This window comes from Pipra filicauda, unplaced genomic scaffold (genome assembly GCF_003945595.2).
Source record: "Pipra filicauda isolate LSUMZ 115617 unplaced genomic scaffold, ASM394559v2 scaffold556_size476704_pilon, whole genome shotgun sequence".
NCBI classification, from domain to species: domain Eukaryota; kingdom Metazoa; phylum Chordata; class Aves; order Passeriformes; family Pipridae; genus Pipra; species Pipra filicauda.
Genome location: NW_024104705.1, coordinates 25,220 through 43,952, shown reverse-complemented (window position 1 = coordinate 43,952; position 18,733 = coordinate 25,220). Strand labels below are relative to the sequence as shown.

Sequence of the window (18,733 nt, the reverse complement as noted above, 5' to 3'; positions counted from 1 at the left end):
GAGGGGCGGCTGCCATGGCAACCCCCGGTACCAGGCCCTGTCAAACCCTCCCCGCACGGGCACCGTTAATTACCCTGTTAATTACCCCATTAATTACCCCTTTCCTCACCTCCCGTGACGCATATTGAGGCCTCCAGGACCCCTCGGTGGTCCGGGGGATGCCCCATCCTCTCCCCAGGCCTTTTCCGACAATGTGGAACAATCACAAAAACTGAGTTTTTACCCTACAACATTCCATTCATTTATTGAACTCGTTAATTGAATTATTCGATCCGTTAATTAATTGACCCATTAATTTATCTGCCCCATTAACTGAATCACTTGGCCCATTAATTGAATTATTCCATTCATTAATTGAAGGATTTGATGAGCTCTGGCACAGGAGCAGCCCCTCGAGAACTTCCCAGATCCCAGAGGGACTGGAGCCATCTTCTTCCAGCTGGAAAAACCCACTCCCCACCCAGTTTTCCCAGCCCACTTGTCCCGGCTTTTCAGGCATGGGGACACCAGGATGTGGGCACAGGGCCCTGGGGACATCAGGATCCAGGGATACTGGGACACTGGGCTGTAGGGACATCAGGACCTGGGACACAGAGACAGTGAGTCCAGGTGACCCTAGGCCTGTCAGGGACATGGGGACACAGGGAGGGTCCCTGCTCCCTGGGAATCCCCACTCCAGCACCTGGAGCCCCTCCCTCCAGTCCCATTTTATCCCATTTTTACCTAAAACAGAAGGAGACAAAGGCTCTCAATTGTAAATTGGAAAAATCATGGTTTCACGTTTAATTCCCTGGTTCTGGTGCAGCTGGATCCACGTTCTCCCACTGGGAAAGTGCCACGTTGCCCCAGCTGCTCCTTCCATCCACGTCTGCAGGATAAATCCCTGTGGGACGAGGGCGCTGGCACGGGGAGGGTGGGATGAGCTGCCCAAGCCTGGTGCAGGTGACAAGGTGACAACCCTCCCCTGGACAGGGGGTGACACCAGATGGACCCCCTGGGGATGGGAAGTGTCCCAGATCAGCATTCCTGGGGGATTCCAGCTTTAATTAACTACAGCTGGGTTAATTACGGTGACAGAAGCACTGCACCCACTTCCTGGGCCTTCCTAAATCCCTCTGGATCGCTGGAGCAGGAGCCTGGAATGGCAAAGGGCAGGAAGGTCACTGGCCCTGCCTGAGGGTTCCAAGGGTTCCCCTCCTATCCCCCTGGAACAGAGGAGCCTGGAATGGCAAAGAGCAGGAAGGTCACTGGCCCTGCCTGGGGGTTCCAGGGGTTCCCCTCCTACCCCCCTGGATCAGGGGTGTCCGGGGGTTCCATGACCACTCCCGGGAAGCGCCGGGAGAGGCCTCAAACATTCCCAGTGTACTCTGGCAGCACTGCAGGAATGGCAGAGGCCACGCCAGGCCCCCCCACGCTGGAGCCTGCGGCGGGAGGGGCTGTGGGATCCCGGACACGGCCAATCCCAGGCTCTCCAGAACCATGGGAAGCTCTAGGAAGGCACGGCCGGAGCAAGGGGTGACACGAGGACAGCCTGGGAACGCAGCCCCACAGCCCATGGGGTCACCGGGAGGGTCCCAGTAGCCAATCCCCCCCCCAAGCATTCCCGTGGGATCCCAGCCCCGGGGACTCCCTGGGCGGGGCTGGCAGAGGTAATTCCAGGGAATGAGGGAATTACCAGGATGGGGCAGAGCAACAACAGCTCACCTGGCCACGTGGTGACTCCGGAGAAATCCCGCTGGGAGGGAGGGCTGGGTCCCGGGTCCCCCCCACAGGAGAGGCTGAGCCCTCGGTGGCGTTAATTAGGTAGCATTAATTAACCACAAGAATGCCAGTTTCGGTGATAGGTCCTCTGAATCCACCTCCTCCTTCCCGATGGCTTCCTCAACGGGGCTGGATCCCCAGAGCGGGAGCCTGGAATGGGAAAGGGTAGGAATGTCCCCGGCCCTGTATGGGCGTTCCAGGGCTCCCCCGGTGTCCCCCCCCAGATCCCTCCCGGGCCCTGGGGGTGTCCGGGGGTTCCATAACCGCCCCCGGGAAGCGCCGGGAGAGGCCTCAAACGGCCCCGGGATACTCTAGCAGCGCTGCAGGAATGGCGGGGGCCACGCCAGGCCCCGCCATGCTGGAGCCTGCGGCGGGAAACCGCTCCCGAGCCCGTCGGATCCCCCCGCCGCCCTTCCGAGCGTGTACCGCGCCTACCGCCCCTCACGGCCCGGTGCGGGGGAGGCGCCGCGCGCCGCGGGGGCCGCCCCAGGGAGCCCTCGGTGCTCCCGGGGCGCGGATGCGGGCGGATGTCGCCGGGTGGCCCAGGCCGGTCTCCCCTCACCTCCCGCCGCCGCCATGGCCGAGACAACGCGCGCGCCGGCTCTGACGTCACCGCGACGCGACGCGCGGCGGCGCCACCTGGCAGCAGTAGGTGGGCGTGGTCACAAGGGGGCGGGACCTGAGAGCGGTGGGCGTGACTACAAATTCGGCATCGCAACTGGGGGCGGGGTTCCAATGGGGCGCGGTGTCTGTGTGGTGGGCGTGGCCAATACGACGGTCGATCAACCGGGGGCGTGGCTATTTGGAGGGCGAGGCCTCGCCGTCATGGGCGTGGCCATTGAGCTGTTCTTCAATAGAGGGGCGTGGCTTGGGCGTGGGTGGGCGTGGCTCGGAGCGCTGGAGGATCGGCGCGTGCGCATGGCGGCCCTCTCCCCCTGGCGGCGGGCCGATGACGTCACGGGAAGGCGCCGCCCAAGATGGCGGCGGGGCCGAGCCGCGGGCGCTGAGGCGGCGCCGGGGCCGGGAGCGGGGCCGGGATCGGGAGCGGGAAGCGGGGCTGGAGCGGGACCCGGGCGGGCCATGGCTGCCACCGCCGCCGCCGCGCACTGAGGCCCCGCCGCGCAGCCAGGCCGGGATGCCCCGGGGGGGGCCCGGGCCGCCGCCGGAGCCATGGAGGAGGAGGGCAAGAAGGGCAAGAAGGTGAGAGCGGCGGCACCGCGGGGCCCCTCCGGGGGTCGCTCAGCCCCGGCGCGGGGCGCTTCCGAACGCGGGCGTGGGACCTGCGGGACCCCCGGCCCGGATCCCCCTTCCCGGGGGTTGCCCGGATCCCCCTTCCCGGGGGTTTGCCCGGATCCCCCTTCCCGGGGGTTTGCCCGGATCCCCCTTCCCGGGGGTTTGCCCGGATCCCCCTTCCCGGGGGTGGAGGAGGAGGGCAAGAAGGGCAAGAAGGTGAGAGCGGCGGCACCGCGGGGCCCCTCCGGGGGTCGCTCAGCCCCGGCGCGGGGCGCTTCCGAACGCGGGCGTGGGACCTGCGGGACCCCCGGCCCGGATCCCCCTTCCCGGGGGTTGCCCGGATCCCCCTTCCCGGGGGTTTGCCCGGATCCCCCTTCCCGGGGGTTTGCCCGGATCCCCCTTCCCGGGGGTTTGCCCGGATCCCCCTTCCCGGGGGTTTGCCCGGATCCCCCTTCCCGGGGGTTGCCCGGATCCCCCTTCCCGAGGGTTTGCCCGGATCCCGCCCCCTCAAAAAAAAAAAATCCTCCTCCCGATGTGAATGGAGGTGTTGAGAAGATCATTAATTGATGGCGTTATTATTTATGAAGCTCTTAATTTATGGGTTTGTTAACTTACTTAAAACAACTCTTTACGTGAATTAATCTCATTTCTATACCGGTTCATTTATACCTTTATACATTTCTACTTCCTCGTGTCTCTGGGTCTCAGCAGCTGCCCCTGTTCCCACCTTGCCCTAATTTCCCTCATTTCAGCCCATTTCTGGGTCCTGCGGGGGAAGTTCAGCCAGAGCTGCTCCACAATCCTGGAGCAGGGGGGGCTTTGATCCCGTAATTTTGGGGAGAAATCAGATATTTTGGGGGGGCCTGCACTCCCAGGGAAGGGGCAGCAGGTTCCCGCTGAGCCTCTGCCTGGGACTGAGCAAAACATTCCCAGAGCGAGGGAAAAGGGATGGATTTCTTGGGGCATTGCCATCCAGGCTTCCCATGGAGCCAGACCTGGGAATTCAACCCCCCCGGTGTCACCTGGTGCCGCAGGGGGAGGAATTCCCCTCCTGGAGATGGGATGCTCCTGCCTTTGGGAAGGACTTGGCTCCCAAGGCTTCAGGTGGTGTGGGGTGACCCGGTGGGGGTCCCACCTCTTCCTTGGGATGTCCCAGTGTGGAGTCTGGATCCTCCTCTTAAGTGCTTGGACATGTTCAGCTGATCCCCCCACCGCTCTCCATCCCCCCTGGATGATCCCACCTGTCCTCCTTCTGATCCCTAAATCCTCCTCACAGCTCCTTCCCAGGCCTGATCCCACATTTTCCAGTCCCTTCTGTCCAGACCTGGCTGCCCCAGTCTGTTTCCCTCCTGCCTTGTGGGTGATCCCAGTGGATGAGGAGGATTCCCACGGCTGATCCCACATTTTCCAGTCCCTCCTGCACCGGTAATCTCAGACCTGTCTGTTCCTGTCCTGATCCCGATGGATTGTGAGCTCCCTGAGCCCCTCCAGAGCTGTGGCATCTCCTGGGCTGATTCCTGGGCTTATGGAGCTTCCTTGGAGCCAGTTTTCCATGGTTTTGGGGGTGGATCACCATTAAACCCGGATCATTCAGCTGTGGAGTCGGGGGGGTCCATCCCTGTGTCCAGCTGCTGTTCCAGCTGCAGGGAAAACTCTTCTCCCTGTTTTTTTCCACCCTGTGGATCATTCCAGCAGCGTTCTGGGCTGAAGTGAGGGCACTGAGCTCCTCAAGTGCTGATCCAAAGGGATGGCGGGGCAGGTTTGGGATGAGCAGGAAAGTCCCAGCTCAGCTTTGGGTAAAGCCTGAACTGGTTTAAACTGGGGGCCTGGAACTCCTGCCAGGAGCTGGTGTTCCCAGGATCTCACTGGTGGTTATCCCAGCAGGACTGAGCTGTTCCCTGGGCAGGTTTGGGATAAACTCCCATTTCCCATCCGGAATTCCCGCGGGGCCGTGGGAGCCTGCCCGGGGCTGGGAGCGGGTGGGGTCACACCTGGAGCCCCAGGGGAGGAGGGATGTTCCCAGCCTGGTTATTCCTGGGAAGAGGAGAGGGTGGAGGTGGATTTTCTGGGAATGATTTGCCTGTCAGGAGGATTTTCCTGCTGGTCTGACTCCGGAATCCGTCCGACGGCTGCAGGTGATCCGGAGCTTGCACGATGTCCCTGAAGGAGTTCTCTGTTAGCATGAAATTCCTGACTTTTCCAGCTTGGGAACGCCCTGGATGGATCCAGCCCCATGCCCTGGGCTGATCCCTCAGCAGGGCAGGGGGGATTCTGCCCCTCTGCCCCTGTCTCAGCTGAGCCCCCCCTGCAGAGCTGCCCCAGCCCTGGGAACAGCAGCAGGAGGACGTGGAGCTGCTGGAGATGCTCCTGGGGCTGGAGCCCCTCTGCTCCTTGGGGCGTTGGGGGGCCAATAAAGTGGATTTTGGAGTGTCTGTGCTGTGGCTGCTGGGGGAGCAAACAGCTGCCTGTGCTTACTGGGAGATGGGGAACGGGGTAACAGATAAACTTCCACTGGCCCAGGTTGCTCCAAGAACCATCCAGCCTGGCCTTGGACACTTCCAGGGATCCAGGGGCAGCCACAGCTTCTCTGGGCAACCTGGGCCAGGGCCTCCCCACCCTCCCAGCCAGGAATTCCTGCCCAATATCCAGTTAAAATCAACCCTCCTTCAGCTTGAAGCCATTCCCTGTGTGCTGTCCCTCCATCCCTTGTCCCCAGTCCCTCTCCAGCTCTCCTGGAGCCCCTTCAGGCCCTGCCAGGGGCTCTCAGCTCTCCCTGGAGCCTTCTCTTCTCCAGGGGAACCCCCCCAGCTCTCCCAGCCTGGCTCCATGAGAAAGGTGCTCCAGCCCTGGCAGCAGCTCCATGGCCTTCTCTGGACTCTCTCCAGCAGCTCCCATGGGAATGACTCCTGGCTCCCATTCCCAGGATGGCCCCATCCTCCCCAAACCAGCCACCAGGTCTTGGGCTGCTGCTTCTCCAACCAACCTCCTTCCTCAGGGAGCTGTAGCCTCATTCCCAGCTTTGCTTTCCAAATGTGAAACCTGAAACTCAAAATGGAATCATGGAATGATGGAACAGTTTGGGTTGGAAGGACCTTAAGGCTCACCCAGTTCCACCCCTTGCCCACCTCCCACTAGCCCAGGTTGCTCCAAGCCCCATCCACCCTGGCCTTGGACACCTCCAGGGATGGGGCAGCCACGGCGTCTCTGGGCAGGAAAAAGCTTTCCCTCCCATGGACTCAGTGGATCATGGGATCATTAAGGTTGGAAGAGCCTGTGGCATCATCAAGGCCAACCACTGGTCTCTACCCAGGTGCTGGAGACAAACCAGCTCTGAACTCTGAGGAGAAACCAGGGCTCAGCCTCCCGTGGGATGGGGGGATTTCCCAGCAGCAAAGCACCAAGGATTTGGGGTGTTCCCAGGGATTTAGGGGTGCAGGAGGCGGGGTGGGAGGTGGGAATGGGCTCGTGCCACAGCCCCATCACCAGTTCCACCCCCAGCTCGACCTGTCACGTGGGAGGGAGGAAGCTGTGGCCGTGGCACTTCCTGGCCCTGAGCTCCTCCATTGCGGCCCTGGCTCCCCCAAAGCCAGGGGAGCAGCTCCCCCTTTCCCCCCAGAGCCCCCCTGGCTCCCCCAGCACGGTTCTGGCCCATCTCCCGGGGAGTTCCATGGAGGACGAGGTGGGTGCCGGGCTCGGGAGCCCCAAAAGCAGAAGCTGTTTCAGAGCTGCGTCACCGCGGGAGGTGCCTCTGCCTCGGAATGGGGATCCCCAGATCCTCTCCCCGGAGAGCCTGGGGGGCTCGGGGTCACCCCAGCCCCATGGAGACAGCACATCCCTGAGGGAAAAGGGGGTTTATGGATTGGGTGGATCTGGAGCCAGCTGGGGAAAGGGGAGGTGTCTGGGTCCTGATTCCAGCCGGGGATTCCTGCGTCGCTCTGCTTTGCATTCCTAAAAGGTTCCTGTGGAATTAGATCCTTGGGCATCGGCAGCCAAGATTTGGGATGGGGCACCCTGGAGTTGGAGCGTCCCCAAACCTCTGCTTTTGGCAAACAGAACCTGTTGAATCCAGGATTTCCTTCTCTGTGGAGTCCCAACCCCTGGGCAGGGTTATGGAGTCACAGAATCATGGAATATCCCGATCAAGGATCATGGAGTCCTTCTCCTGGGTGCTTCCCAAAAATCCACACTGCTGCTCCTGAGGCAGGGGCTGTGGAGTTGTTGTCTTCCCTTTTGTCCTGTAGAATCCCTTTATTTTTATCTCCCTGATCCAAGGGATGTTTTTCCAGGCCGTGCTGTCCCCAGTGTCCTTGTGGCTGATCATTCCCATTCTCCCGGGAGCTTTTCGTTGGTTTAGATTTAATTAATTCACCTTTGGAAGCGCCTTCTCTGCCCCTGCAGATCCCACATTCCTTTCTCTTGGCTATGGGGATCAGGAAAGCTGGGATGTGACTGTCCTGAGGGGTGGGAAGCAGAGGCTGCCTGGGAATGGGGCCATGTTGCCAAGGAGCTCCCAGGTCCAGCCATGGATCTTCCTGCTCCAAACATCCACTTCACCTGATAACCCTGGAATTGGAGCAGTTTGGGGATGGTCCCAGTCGTTTATCCAGCGTGGAGCTCGGTGGGATCCGCTCGGAATTCCCGTGCCGATGCCAAAGGTGCTCCCTCTCAGCCAGGAGCCCACCTGTTGGCTCCAACGGTTTTCCAAACCTGGCACTTCAGGAACCACCAAGAGCCGTTTCTCCCAGAGAAATTCGCTTTCTGGATCATTTTCTCATTATTTTGGGTCTCCTTGGAACATTCCTGCCTGTCCCTTGGGCATTCCTTGGTGAGTCTCCACGGCAGAAGGTACAGAACCACGGAGGAACCTGCTCTTTACCTGGAACGTACTTGTGTTCCCCTCGCCTGGGAGGTTGAACATGGTGACCTTGGGGGAAAAGCACCGCATTTTGGAAGCGTTCAGCACTTGGGACACGTCCTAGGGAAACGCTTTCCAGTGGAAAGCCGCAGATCTGTAGCTCCAAGCGCGGAGCAGCAGGATGTTGGAGCGGCGGGGGGGGTTGAGGAGGGCTGGGCAAGGGCCCCGAGTTTCGGTGCCACAGCCCCTGCCCCCCTCAGCCCGGTGTCCCCTTCCCTCCCCAGCCTGGGATCGTGTCTCCGTTCAAGCGGGTGTTCCTGAAGGGCGAGAAGGGCCGGGATAAGAAGGCCCAGGAGAAGGTGACGGAGCGGCGGCCGCTGCACACGGTGGTGGTGCCGCTGCCCGAGCGCGTGGAGCCCGACCTGCTGCTGCACGACTACATCGAGAAGGAAGTCAAGGTAACGCTCCCCTGCTCGCTGGGAATCCCTTCCCGATATCCCCATGTCCTGACCCTCCATCCCTTGTCCCCAGTCCCTCTCCAGCTCTCCTGGAGCCCCTTTAGGCACTGGAAGGGGCTCTGAGGTCTCCCTGGAACCTTCCCTTCTGCAGGGGGACATTCCCAGCTCTCACCTGTCTGCAGGTTTTCCTTGGAGCATCTCCATGGCTCTTCTGGACTCATTCCAAGGCTGTGGTAACGGTTTGGCTCTTCTTTCCCAGTATTTAGGCCAGCTCACCTCCGTCCCGGGATACCTGAACCCCTCCAGCCGCACGGAGATCCTGCACCTCATCGACAACGCCAAGGTGAGGGGTCACCTGTTCCAGGGATCCCAGCGGGGAAAATCCAGGGTCACGGAGCTTCCATGGTGCTGGGGTTTGTCCAGCCGGTGTCCTCCATCCTGGTGTCCTGTGGATGGGAGGGAAAGGTTCAAAGGTGGGAGGGAATGGCGAAACACCCCTGGGAGGGCAGTGAGGGACTGGAATGGGTTTCCCAGAGAAGCTGTGGCTGCCCCATCCCTGGAAGTGTCCAAGGCCAGGCTGGAGCGAGCTGGGCTAGTGGGAGGCGTCCCTGCCCGTGGCACGGAGCCGGACGATCCCCAAGCGCTCCGTGGCTGAAGCCGTGCCCATCCCTGTGCCCCAGAGGGCCCACCAGCTGCCGGGCCAGCTGAGCGCAGAGCACGACGCCGTGCTCAGCCTGTCTGCCTACAACGTGAAGCTGGTGTGGCGGGACGGGGAGGACCTGATCCTGCGCGTGCCCATCCACGACATCGCCGCCGTGTCCTACGTCCGCGACGACTCCGCGCACCTCGTCGTGCTCAAGACAGGTGAGCCCTGCCCCTGCTCCCGGGGGTGTCCCCCTGGGGGACGGTGGCACTGAGCTGGCACGGGGTGTCCCTGCCCGTGGCTGCAGGTGGGACTGGGGGATCCTCAAGGCCTTTCCAACCCAGGCCATTCCAGGGCTCCCTGTGACACCGGGAGCCTGTCCCCGTGTGCTCTCAGGGCGGGGAGGGCTGAGCCAGGGATTTATCACCTTACAAACCCCCCAGACAGGCTGTGGGATAAAGGAGTAAGTGCCCTAGGGGCTGGAATTCCCCTGGTGGAATTCTGAGCTGTGGGAACGGCCAGAGATCTCCAGAGCTGTCAAAACAAACTGCAAAGTTGAGGCTTTTCATCCCCTTCTGCTCTGCCCCCCCCAAGATTCCTTCCTGTCCCCTCCCTGCCCCGCCTTTCCGTCACTCCTCCTCTCCCCCCAGCTCAGGATCCCGGGATCTCCCCGAGCCAGAGCCTGTGTGCCGAGGGCTCCAAGGCGCTGACGTCGGGGTCGCTGTCGGAGAGCGCGGGGGGGCCCCTGGAGTGCTGCTGCCTGGTGGTCCTGGCCACGGAGAACAAGGTACAGCTCCCACCTGGCCGGGGAAACCCCGGCAGCACCCGGCCATTGCTGCAGTGGGATTGCTGGGCAATGTCTGGCCCTTGGATCCGTGTGAGGGTGGAGCCCCAAACTCCACAGCGGCCACAGCCCGTGGGGTGTCCGGATCCTTCCCTGCCTCCCTGCCTTGTGGGACACACAGGGCTGGTTTTAGGGACGCAGGTGTCGTTGGGCATTGCTGGAGCACAAGGTGGTACCTGGAGAGGGACACAAGAGGGGCTCCAGGGATGGTTTCCCTTGGTTCCTGCTGCCCAGAGCCTCCTCCAGCAGCAGAAAATCCCTGAGGACAACAATCCCATAATGGGATTTTGCTGATCAGGGCGTTTTTCCAGTGCTGACCTGGGAGTTTGTTTCATCCAGCGTCTGGATCCAGAGATCCTGCTCTCAGTCCCTCCAGTCTCCGGTTGGGCTGGAGTTTCACTCCCCGTGTTCCCAGTTGTGACGTTCCCTGGGCCACCTCCACCTCTCTGGGATGCAGGTGATGAGCCAAAATCCCAGGGAGCTGCACGGAGGAGCCTCGGCACAGAATGTGGGGGCTCAGGAGTGGATGCTGGAGCATCCCAGCCCCGTTCCCGGGTGGGAGAGGGTCGGGATGTTCCTCTGGCAGCGCGGGAGGGTGACGGACTTCAGGTCCTCGTGGGAGACGCCCCTGTCCCACGGAGCCGAAGGGAAGGGCCGGCGTGGGGTTTTCCAAGCTCCCTGCTCGTTCCAGGTGGGTGCCGAGGAGCTGTGCTCCCTGCTCAGCCAGGTCTTCCAGATCGTGTACACCGAGTCCACCATCGACTTCCTGGACCGCGCCATCTTCGACGGGGCCTCCACACCGACACGGCACCTGTCCCTGCACAGCGGTGGGTGTCACTGTCACCTGTCCCCTGTCCCCTGTCACCTGTCCCTGTCCCTGCACAGCGGTGGGTGTCACTGTCCCTGTCCCTGTCACCTGTCCCTGTCCCTGCACAGCGGTGGGTGTCACCTGTCCCTGTCCCTGTCACCTGTCCCTGTCCCTGTCACCTGTCCCTGTCCCTGCACAGCGGTGGGTGTCACTGTCCCTGTCCCTGTCCCTGTCACCTGTCCCTGCACAGCGGTGGGTGTCACTGTCCCTGTCCCTGTCACCTGTCCCTGTCCCTGCACAGCGGTGGGTGTCACTGTCCCTGTCACCTGTCACCTGTCCCTGTCCCTGCACAGCAGTGGGTGTCACCTGTCACCTGTCCCTGTCACCTGTCCCTGCACAGCAGTGGGTGTCACCTGTCCCTGTCACCTGTCCCTGTCCCTGCACAGCGGTGGGTGTCACCTGTCCCTGTCCCTGTCACCTCTCCCTGTCCCTGCACAGCGGTGGGTGTCACCTGTCCCTGTCACCTGTCCCTGCACAGCGGTGGGTGTCACCTGTCCCTGTCACCTGTCCCTGTCCCTGTCCCTGCACAGCAGTGGGTGTCACCTGTCCCTGTCCCTGTCACCTGTCCCTGTCCCTGCACAGCGGTGGGTGTCACTGTCCCTGTCACCTGTCACCTGTCCCTGTCCCTGTCACCTCTCCCTGCACAGCGGTGGGTGTCACTGTCACCTCTCCCTGTCCCTGCACAGCGGTGGGTGTCACCTGTCCCTGTCCCCTGTCCCTGCACAGCGGTGGGTGTCACCTGTCCCTGTCCCCTGTCACCTGTCCCTGCACAGAGGTGGGTGTCACCTCTCACCTGTCCCTGTCCCCTGTCCCTGTCCCTGCACAGCAGTGGGTGTCACCTGTGGTGGGTGTCACCTGTCCCTGTCCCTGCACAGAGGTGGGTGTCACCTATCCCAGGGGTGCTCCCAGCATCCCCCACATCCACCCCCTCAGGGGGCCAGGGACAGCCACACTCAGGGTGGAAAAGTGTCAGAGACCCTCGAGCCCACCCGTCCCTCGCCACCAACACATCCCCAAGTGCCACATCCACGTGGATGTTAAACCCCTCCAGGGGTGGGGACTGCACCCCTGCCCTGGGCAGCCTGGGCAACCCTTTCCAGGATGGAATTTTCCCAAGATCCAACCTAAACCTCCCGTGGCACAACCTGAGGCTGTTTCCTCTCATCCTGTCACTCATTCCCAGCCTGTCCCCTTCCAGCAGAGTCAGGAATCACTCTGGGTCAGGAATCACTCTCTGTCAGGAATCACTCTCTGTCAGGAATCAACCATGCTGTGTCAGGAATCAATCCCTCTGTCAGGAATCAATCACTCTCTGTCAGGAATCAATCACTCTCTGTCAGGAATCAATCACTCTCTCCATCAGGAATCAATCACTCTGGGTCAGGAATCAATCACTCTCTCCATCAGGAATCAATCACTCTCTCCATCAGGAATCAATCACTCTGTCAGGAATCAATCACTCTCTCTGTCAGGAATCAATCCCTCTCTGTGTCAGGAATCAATCCCTCTCTGTGTCAGGAATCAATCACTCTCTGTGTCAGGAATCAATCACTCTCTGTGTCAGGAATCAATCACTCTGTCAGGAATCAATCCCTCTGTGTCAGGAATCAATCCCTCTGGGTCAGGAATCAATCCCTCTGGGTCAGGAATCAATCACTCTCTGTCAGGAATCAATCCCTCTCTGTCAGGAATCAATCACTCTCTGTCAGGAATCAATCACTCTCTGTCAGGAATCAATCCCTCTGTGTCAGGAATCACTCACGCTGTGTCAGGAATCAATCACTCTGTCAGGAATCAATCCCTCTGTCAGGAATCAATCCCTCTCTGTCAGGAATCAATCACTCTGTCAGGAATCAATCCCTCTGTCAGGAATCAATCACTCTGTCAGGAATCAATCCCTCTGTCAGGAATCACTCACTCTGGGTCAGGAATCACTCTCTGTCAGGAATCACTCACTCTGTGTCAGGAATCAATCACTCTGGGTCAGGAATCACTCTCTGTCAGGAATCACTCACTCTGTCAGGAATCACTCACTCTGTCAGGAATCAATCACTCTCTGTCAGGAATCAATCACTCTGTCAGGAATCAATCACTCTCTGTCAGGAATCAATCACTCTCTGTCAGGAATCAATCCCTCTGTCAGGAATCAATCCCTCTGTCAGGAATCAATCACTCTGTCAGGAATCACTCACTCTGTCAGGAATCAATCCCTCTGTCAGTATCCCAAATTTCTCTCCTTCCAGATGACTCTTCCACCAAAGTGGACGTGAAGGAGCCCTTGGAGGCGGATGCCAGCACTTTGTAAGTGAGCCCTGGAGCCGGGATCAGCCCCGGACCCACTGCCGTGGGCTCGGTGGGGAGCTCAGCCCGGCCCCGCCGGGTGTTGGCACAGATCCTGTCCGGGCCCGGCTTGTCCTGCCCTCAGCATTCCAGGGAAAGTCACGTCCACAGCCCGCAGTCCCTGTGTCAGCACAGCACGGGCTCAGCGGCTGATCGGCCCTGCTGGAGCTGGGAGAAGGGTTTTCCCAAAAAACCCCTTCGTTTGGGAAGCTTTTCTCTCCTGGATCGCTGGAGACCTCTGTAGCGTTTGTGGGATGAAATCCCAACACACAATCCATTGGTTAACATGGGGGGGCGCCCTTGGAATAGCCAGTATCGAGGGATGCTCTTGGAATGTCCAACGCTGAGGGATGTTCTTGGAGTATCCAACACGGAGGGATGCTCTTGGAGTATCCAACATGGAGGGATGCTCTTGGAGTATCCAACATGGAGGGATGTTCTTGGAGTATCCAACATGGAGGGATGTTCTTGGAGTATCCAACATGGAGGGATGTTCTTGGAGTATCCAACACGGAGGGATGTTCTTGGAGTATCCAACATGGAGGGATGCTCTTGGAGTATCCAACATGGAGGGATGCTCTTGGAGTATCCAACATGGAGGGATGCTCTTGGAATGTTTAACATGGAGGAATTATGAACACTATTGGAAATTTGCACCTTTAGCCCCGAAATGAGGAGTTTGGGGATTTTTCCCTGTGCTGTTCCCAACGAGGAAGCACCTGGAGGGATAATTCCCTGGGTGGGGCTCCGTTGTCACGGGGTCACCAAACCGATGTTTGGCTCCACGGGGTCCTCGGACCTGGAGGTTCCAGAATCATGGAATATCCTGGGCTGGGAGGGACCCCCAAGGATCAGAGTCCGGCTCCTGGCCCTGCACAGCCCGCCCCAAAATTCCCACCCACCCCTCCAGCCCCTCCGTGCCCGAGGAGCTCCCGAGAACTCCCCGTGTCCCGTGTCAGTTCCTTCCCAGACACCCTGGAGGCAGGAGACACGTCCCCGTCCTCGTTCTCGGCGCGCCCGTCCCCGCACGTGACCACGGCCAGCGAGAGCGAGCTCAGCACCACGGCCACCGAGCTGCTCCAGGACTACATGATGACGGTGGGGGCCTGCCCGGGCTCTGGGGCTGGGGAGCGGGACCCTCGGGGGGCTGGGGTGATCCTGGGATTTGGGACCGGGACCCTCGGGGTGCTGGGATGATCCTGGGATTTGGGACCGGGACCCTCGGGGCCCTGGGATGCTCCTGGGATTTGGGACTGGGACCCTCGGGGCCCTGGGATGCTCCTGGGATTTGGGACTGGGACCCTCGGGGGGCTGGGATGATCCTGGGATTTGGGACCGGGACCCTCGGGGCCCTGGGATGCTCCTGGGATTTGGGACTGGGACCCTCGGGGCCCTGGGATGCTCCTGGGATTTGGGACTGGGACCCTCGGGGCCCTGGGATGATCCTGGGATTTGGGACCGGGACCCTCGCGGGGCTGGGATGATCCTGGGATTTGGGACTGGGACCCTCGGGGGGCTGGGATGATCCTGGGATTTGGGACTGGGACCCTCAAGGTGCTGGGATGCTCCTGGGATTTGGGACTGGGACCCTCGGGGCCCTGGGATGCTCCTGGGATTTGGGACCGGGACCCTCGGGGGGCTGGGATGATCCTGGGATTTGGGACCGGGACCCTTGGGGTGCTGGGATGATCCTGGGATTTGGGACTGGGACCCTCGGGGCACTGGGATGATCCTGGGATTTGGGACTGGGACCCTTGGGGTGCTGGGATGCTCCTGGGATTTGGGACCGGGACCCTTGGGGTGCTGGGATGCTCCTGGGATCTCGGATTGTGGCCTCAGAGGGAGGGACATGGGGCGTAGGAGCAGCTCGACCTCCTCCTTCCCAGCCAGGCTGGGCCGGGAGGGCCTGACTGTGGGCTCGTGTCGTGGAATCTTGGAGTGGTTTGGGTGGGAAGGGAACTTACGGATCATCCAGTCCCACCCCGTGCCGTGGGCAGGGACACCTTCCACCCTCCCAAGTTTCTCCAAGCCCCGTCCAACCTGGCCTTGAACAATTCCAGAGGTGGGGCAGCCACAGCTTGTCTCAGAAATCCACTTCAGTCCCTCACCACCCTCAGCATTTCTTGCCAATATCCCATCTAAATCTCCACTTTTCCAGTGGGAAGCCATTCCCTGTGTCCTGTCCCTCCATGCCTTGTCCCCACTCCCTCTCCAGCTCTCCTGGAGCCCCTTCAGGCCCTGCCAGGGGCTCTCAGCTCTCCCTGGAGCCTTCTCTTCTCCAGGGGAACCCCCCCAGCTCTCCCAGCCTGGCTCCAGAGCAGAGGGGCTCCAGCCCTGGCAGCAGCTCCGGGGCCTCCTCTGGACTCTCTCCATCTCCCACAGGAGCATCCCCCACTCTGTCTCCTTCCCCCTGTCCAAAGTCATCCATATCCATAAGTCCCAGCCCCAGCAACACCCAGAGCCTGTCCCTGCTTTCCCATTGGGATGAGGGGGTCCCTGGCTGCAGCCAGTGCCATTCCCAAGCCTCCCCCCCGTTCCCAAGCCCCGGTGCCATGAGTGCTGTCCCCCAGCTCCGGACCAAGCTGTCCTCCCAGGAGATCCAGCAGTTTGCCATGCTGCTGCACGAGTACCGCAACGGGGCCTCCATCCACGAGTTCTGCATCAACCTCAAGCAGCTCTACGGGGACAGCAGGAAATTCCTGCTCCTGGGTGAGTGCAGGAGAGCTCCAGAGGTGGGCACTGGGTGCTAAGGGACCGGCAGTGGGATGGGACTGAGGGGGGAAAGGGTCGGGGCACGGGAGGCCTTGGGGTCACCGCACGAGGGGAATGTCTCAATCCACCACTCCTGTGGAGATTCCTCCTTCCTGGGCCATCTGTCCCAGCCTATCCTGGTTTGAGTCCCTGCCTTGGAGCTGTTCCCTGTTCTCTCCTGGCTGTGGAACACCTGGGAACCTCCTGCCAACCTGGGAGTCTCTCCCAGACCTGGGAACCTCCTCCAGAACAAGGGAACCTTCTCCAGACCAGGGAACTTAATCCAGACCTGGGAACCTCTCCCAGACCTGGGAAATCTCCAGGCCAGGGAATCTCCTCCCAACCTGGGAATTTCCTCCAGACCTGGGACATTTAAATAACCTGGGCCTAAACACCTGGATCCTCTCACCTGGCCTTTACTATCCAAGGAAAAACAGGCCAGGAGTTTAAAATCCTGACAGGATAGGAACAGTTTGTCTGACCACACCCAGGGCCTCCCTCCTGGCCTCTAATATCCAAGGAAAACAGAGCAGGAATTTCAAATCCCCCCAGGATCGAAGCAGTGTGTCTCACCTGGGCCCTGCTGGCCCCTGGGGACACCGAGGGGACGGGGCAGATGTCCCTGATGGGACAAATTATTGGCATAAGCTCAGCAAAGCCGAGCAAGGAGTCAGGTGAGGAATTAGATCCTTTGGAGTTTGGAAAATCCCCCTTGGGCCGGATTTTGCCCTCCGTGGGCGGTGGCTGCAGTCCCAGGTGTGAATGGGAGACCCTGGAGCTCCCTGTCCCCCCAGGGAGGCTCCCGGGCTCTCCCGGAAGGCTCAGGAGCCTCGGGAACACCGTGCAGTGAGAACCCCACGGGTACCTGCCCTGAGCGTCCCGCACTCCAGCCCCTGTCCGTGCTCTCTCCCGGCTCCAGGCCTGCGTCCCTTCATCCCGGAGAAGGACAGCCAGCACTTCGAGAACTTCCTGGAGACCATCGGGGTGAAGGACGGGCGCGGGATCATCACGGACAGCTTCGGGCGCTACCGCCGCTCCCTCGGCGCCGCCTCCGCCTCCAACGGCACCGGCGCCGCCGGCAGCTCCGACGAGCAGTCGGTGCCCTCGGAGGAGGACGAGTGGGACAGGATGATCTCCCACATCAGCAGCGACATCGAGGCGCTGGGCTGCAGCCTGGACAGGGACTCGTCCTGAGGGAGCGGGGCTGCACACGGGGCCGGGACACGGAGCTGCTCCCAGGGGCAACACGGAGCTGCCCCCGGGGGGATCCCGGCCCTCGGAGGGACACCGGGACACAGAGGTGCCTTGTGGGGGGATGTGGAACATGGACCTGCCCCTGGGGGGAACACGGAGCTCCCTTGGAGGGACACCAGGATGTGGAGCTGCTCCTGAGGAGAACACGGAGCTGCCTTTAGGGGAGACATGGAGCTGCCCCTGGGGGTACCCCGGGACATGGAACATGGAGCTGCCCCTGGGGACCCCAGAGTGGCCCTCGGAGGGACCCAAGAACACCAACCTGTGCCCTCGGGTGGGGGGACACAGACCTGCCCTTGGAGGGTCCCAGGACGTGGATCCTTCTGCAGGACCCGGGGGCTCCAGCGGGATGGATTCACTCTCCTGGCCTCATTAACAGCTCCAGGGGCAGGAACGGCTCCGGTGTGGATTTGGGGGCAGAGCTGGATTTGGGGTTTGGGTTTTTGGGGACAGATCTCTTCTGAGCATCGAGGTTTCCTTCCAAGGGGATGGATCTCCCCGGAGGATGGATCTGCTCTTGAGCATCCAGATCTCTTCCTGAGGGGCCGGACCCGCTCCCTCCCCAGTTTACAGTTTGCACAGCAGGTCCCCCATAACTCCCCCCCGACCCCCTAATGAAGTTTTGCCACAATGTGAATCATTTCACCCTCTCGGCCCTGCTGTCGGAACATTCCGGAACGTTCTGGCTCCCCCAGATTCCCCACAATCCCCCCCTGCCCATCCCGGCGGGCCTGGTGGGGGAAGGAGCTCAGGGGGGGCTGCTGGGGCACCCCAGGACCCCCAGAGCTGATCCAGGACCCCCCTTCTATCTGCACCCCCTGATGGCAGTCCCACCCTGAGGGGGGGTCCCTATATGGGATGGGGGGCCCCCAGTTAATCCCACAGCCACACCAGAGGGGTGCTGACCCCTCCACGGGTGCCCGGGGGGGGGATGGGCCCCTCCACCCAGAGGCAGACGCTGACTCAGCAGTTTGGGGGATCCCGCAGCTCCAGCACATTCCAGCGGCTTCAGCCCCAAATCCCCCGCAGTGCCTTTAACCCCTCTGCTCCCAGTGCCCACCAGTTCACCAGCACCCTCACTGGGTGTCCCCAGTTCACCAGCACCCTCACTGGGGTGTCCCCAGTTCACCAGCACCCTCACTGGGGTGTCCCCAGTTCACCAGCACCCTCACTGGGGTGGCCCCAGTTCACCAGCACCCTTAACTGGGGTGGCCCCAGTTCACCAGCACCCTTAACTGGGGTGGCCCCAGTTCACCAGCACCCTTAACTGGGGTGGCCCCAGTTCACCAGCACCCTTAACTGGGGTGTCCCCAGTTCACCAGCACCCTTAACTGGTGTGTCCCCAGTTCACCAACTCCCTTAACTGGTGTGTCCCCAGTTCACCAACTCCCTTAACTGGTGTGTCCCCAGTTCACCAGCACCCTTAACTGGTGTGTCCCCAGTTCACCAACTCCCTTAACTGGGGTGTCCCCAGTTCACCAACTCCCTTAACTGGTGTGTCCCCAGTTCACCAACTCCCTTAACTGGGGTGTCCCCAGTTCACCAGCACCCTCACTGGTGTGTGTCCCCAGTTCACCAGCACCCTCAGTGGTGTGTGTCCCCCCCCTTCACCATTACTGTTACTGGTGTCCCCTTTCTCCCTTTACCCCTAGTGATGTCTTCCCCCCCTCACCCTTAACTGGTGACCCCCCCTCTCCTCCCGGGGTCCCCCAGCCCCAGCTCCTCC

The 18,733-nt window shown here is 61.1% G+C and overlaps 1 protein-coding gene, 1 long non-coding RNA gene and 1 other non-coding gene across 4 annotated transcripts; 1 reads left to right on the top strand and 2 right to left on the bottom strand.

Moving 5' to 3' along the window:
* Positions 1-752: 752 nt before the first annotated feature.
* On the bottom strand, positions 753-2,362 carry LOC113989815. 2 transcript variants are annotated; one of them, XR_003541410.2, is made up of 3 exons: positions 2,324-2,362; positions 1,705-1,911; positions 753-1,136 (listed from the first exon to the last, which is right to left on the bottom strand). It is a non-coding gene; the product is annotated as an uncharacterized LOC113989815 (long non-coding RNA). The 2 variants fall into 2 exon arrangements; XR_003541411.2 differs by lacking the exon at positions 2,324-2,362 and adding an exon at positions 2,197-2,278.
* On the bottom strand, positions 2,004-2,132 carry LOC113989821. The gene has a single exon (XR_003541414.1). It is a non-coding gene; the product is annotated as a small nucleolar RNA SNORA9 (small nucleolar RNA).
* Positions 2,363-2,802: 440 nt separating the features above from the next.
* CCM2 (CCM2 scaffold protein) lies at positions 2,803-17,647 on the top strand. Its single transcript, XM_027724707.2, has 10 exons — positions 2,803-2,961; positions 8,134-8,307; positions 8,567-8,650; positions 8,988-9,171; positions 9,601-9,737; positions 10,486-10,621; positions 12,906-12,963; positions 13,962-14,100; positions 15,573-15,711; positions 16,673-17,647. The coding sequence occupies exons 1-10, from the start codon at positions 2,932-2,934 to the stop codon at positions 16,945-16,947; spliced, it is 1,356 nt and encodes a 451-aa protein (XP_027580508.1). The 5' UTR covers positions 2,803-2,931; the 3' UTR covers positions 16,948-17,647.
* The last annotated feature ends 1,086 nt before the right edge of the window (positions 17,648-18,733 follow it).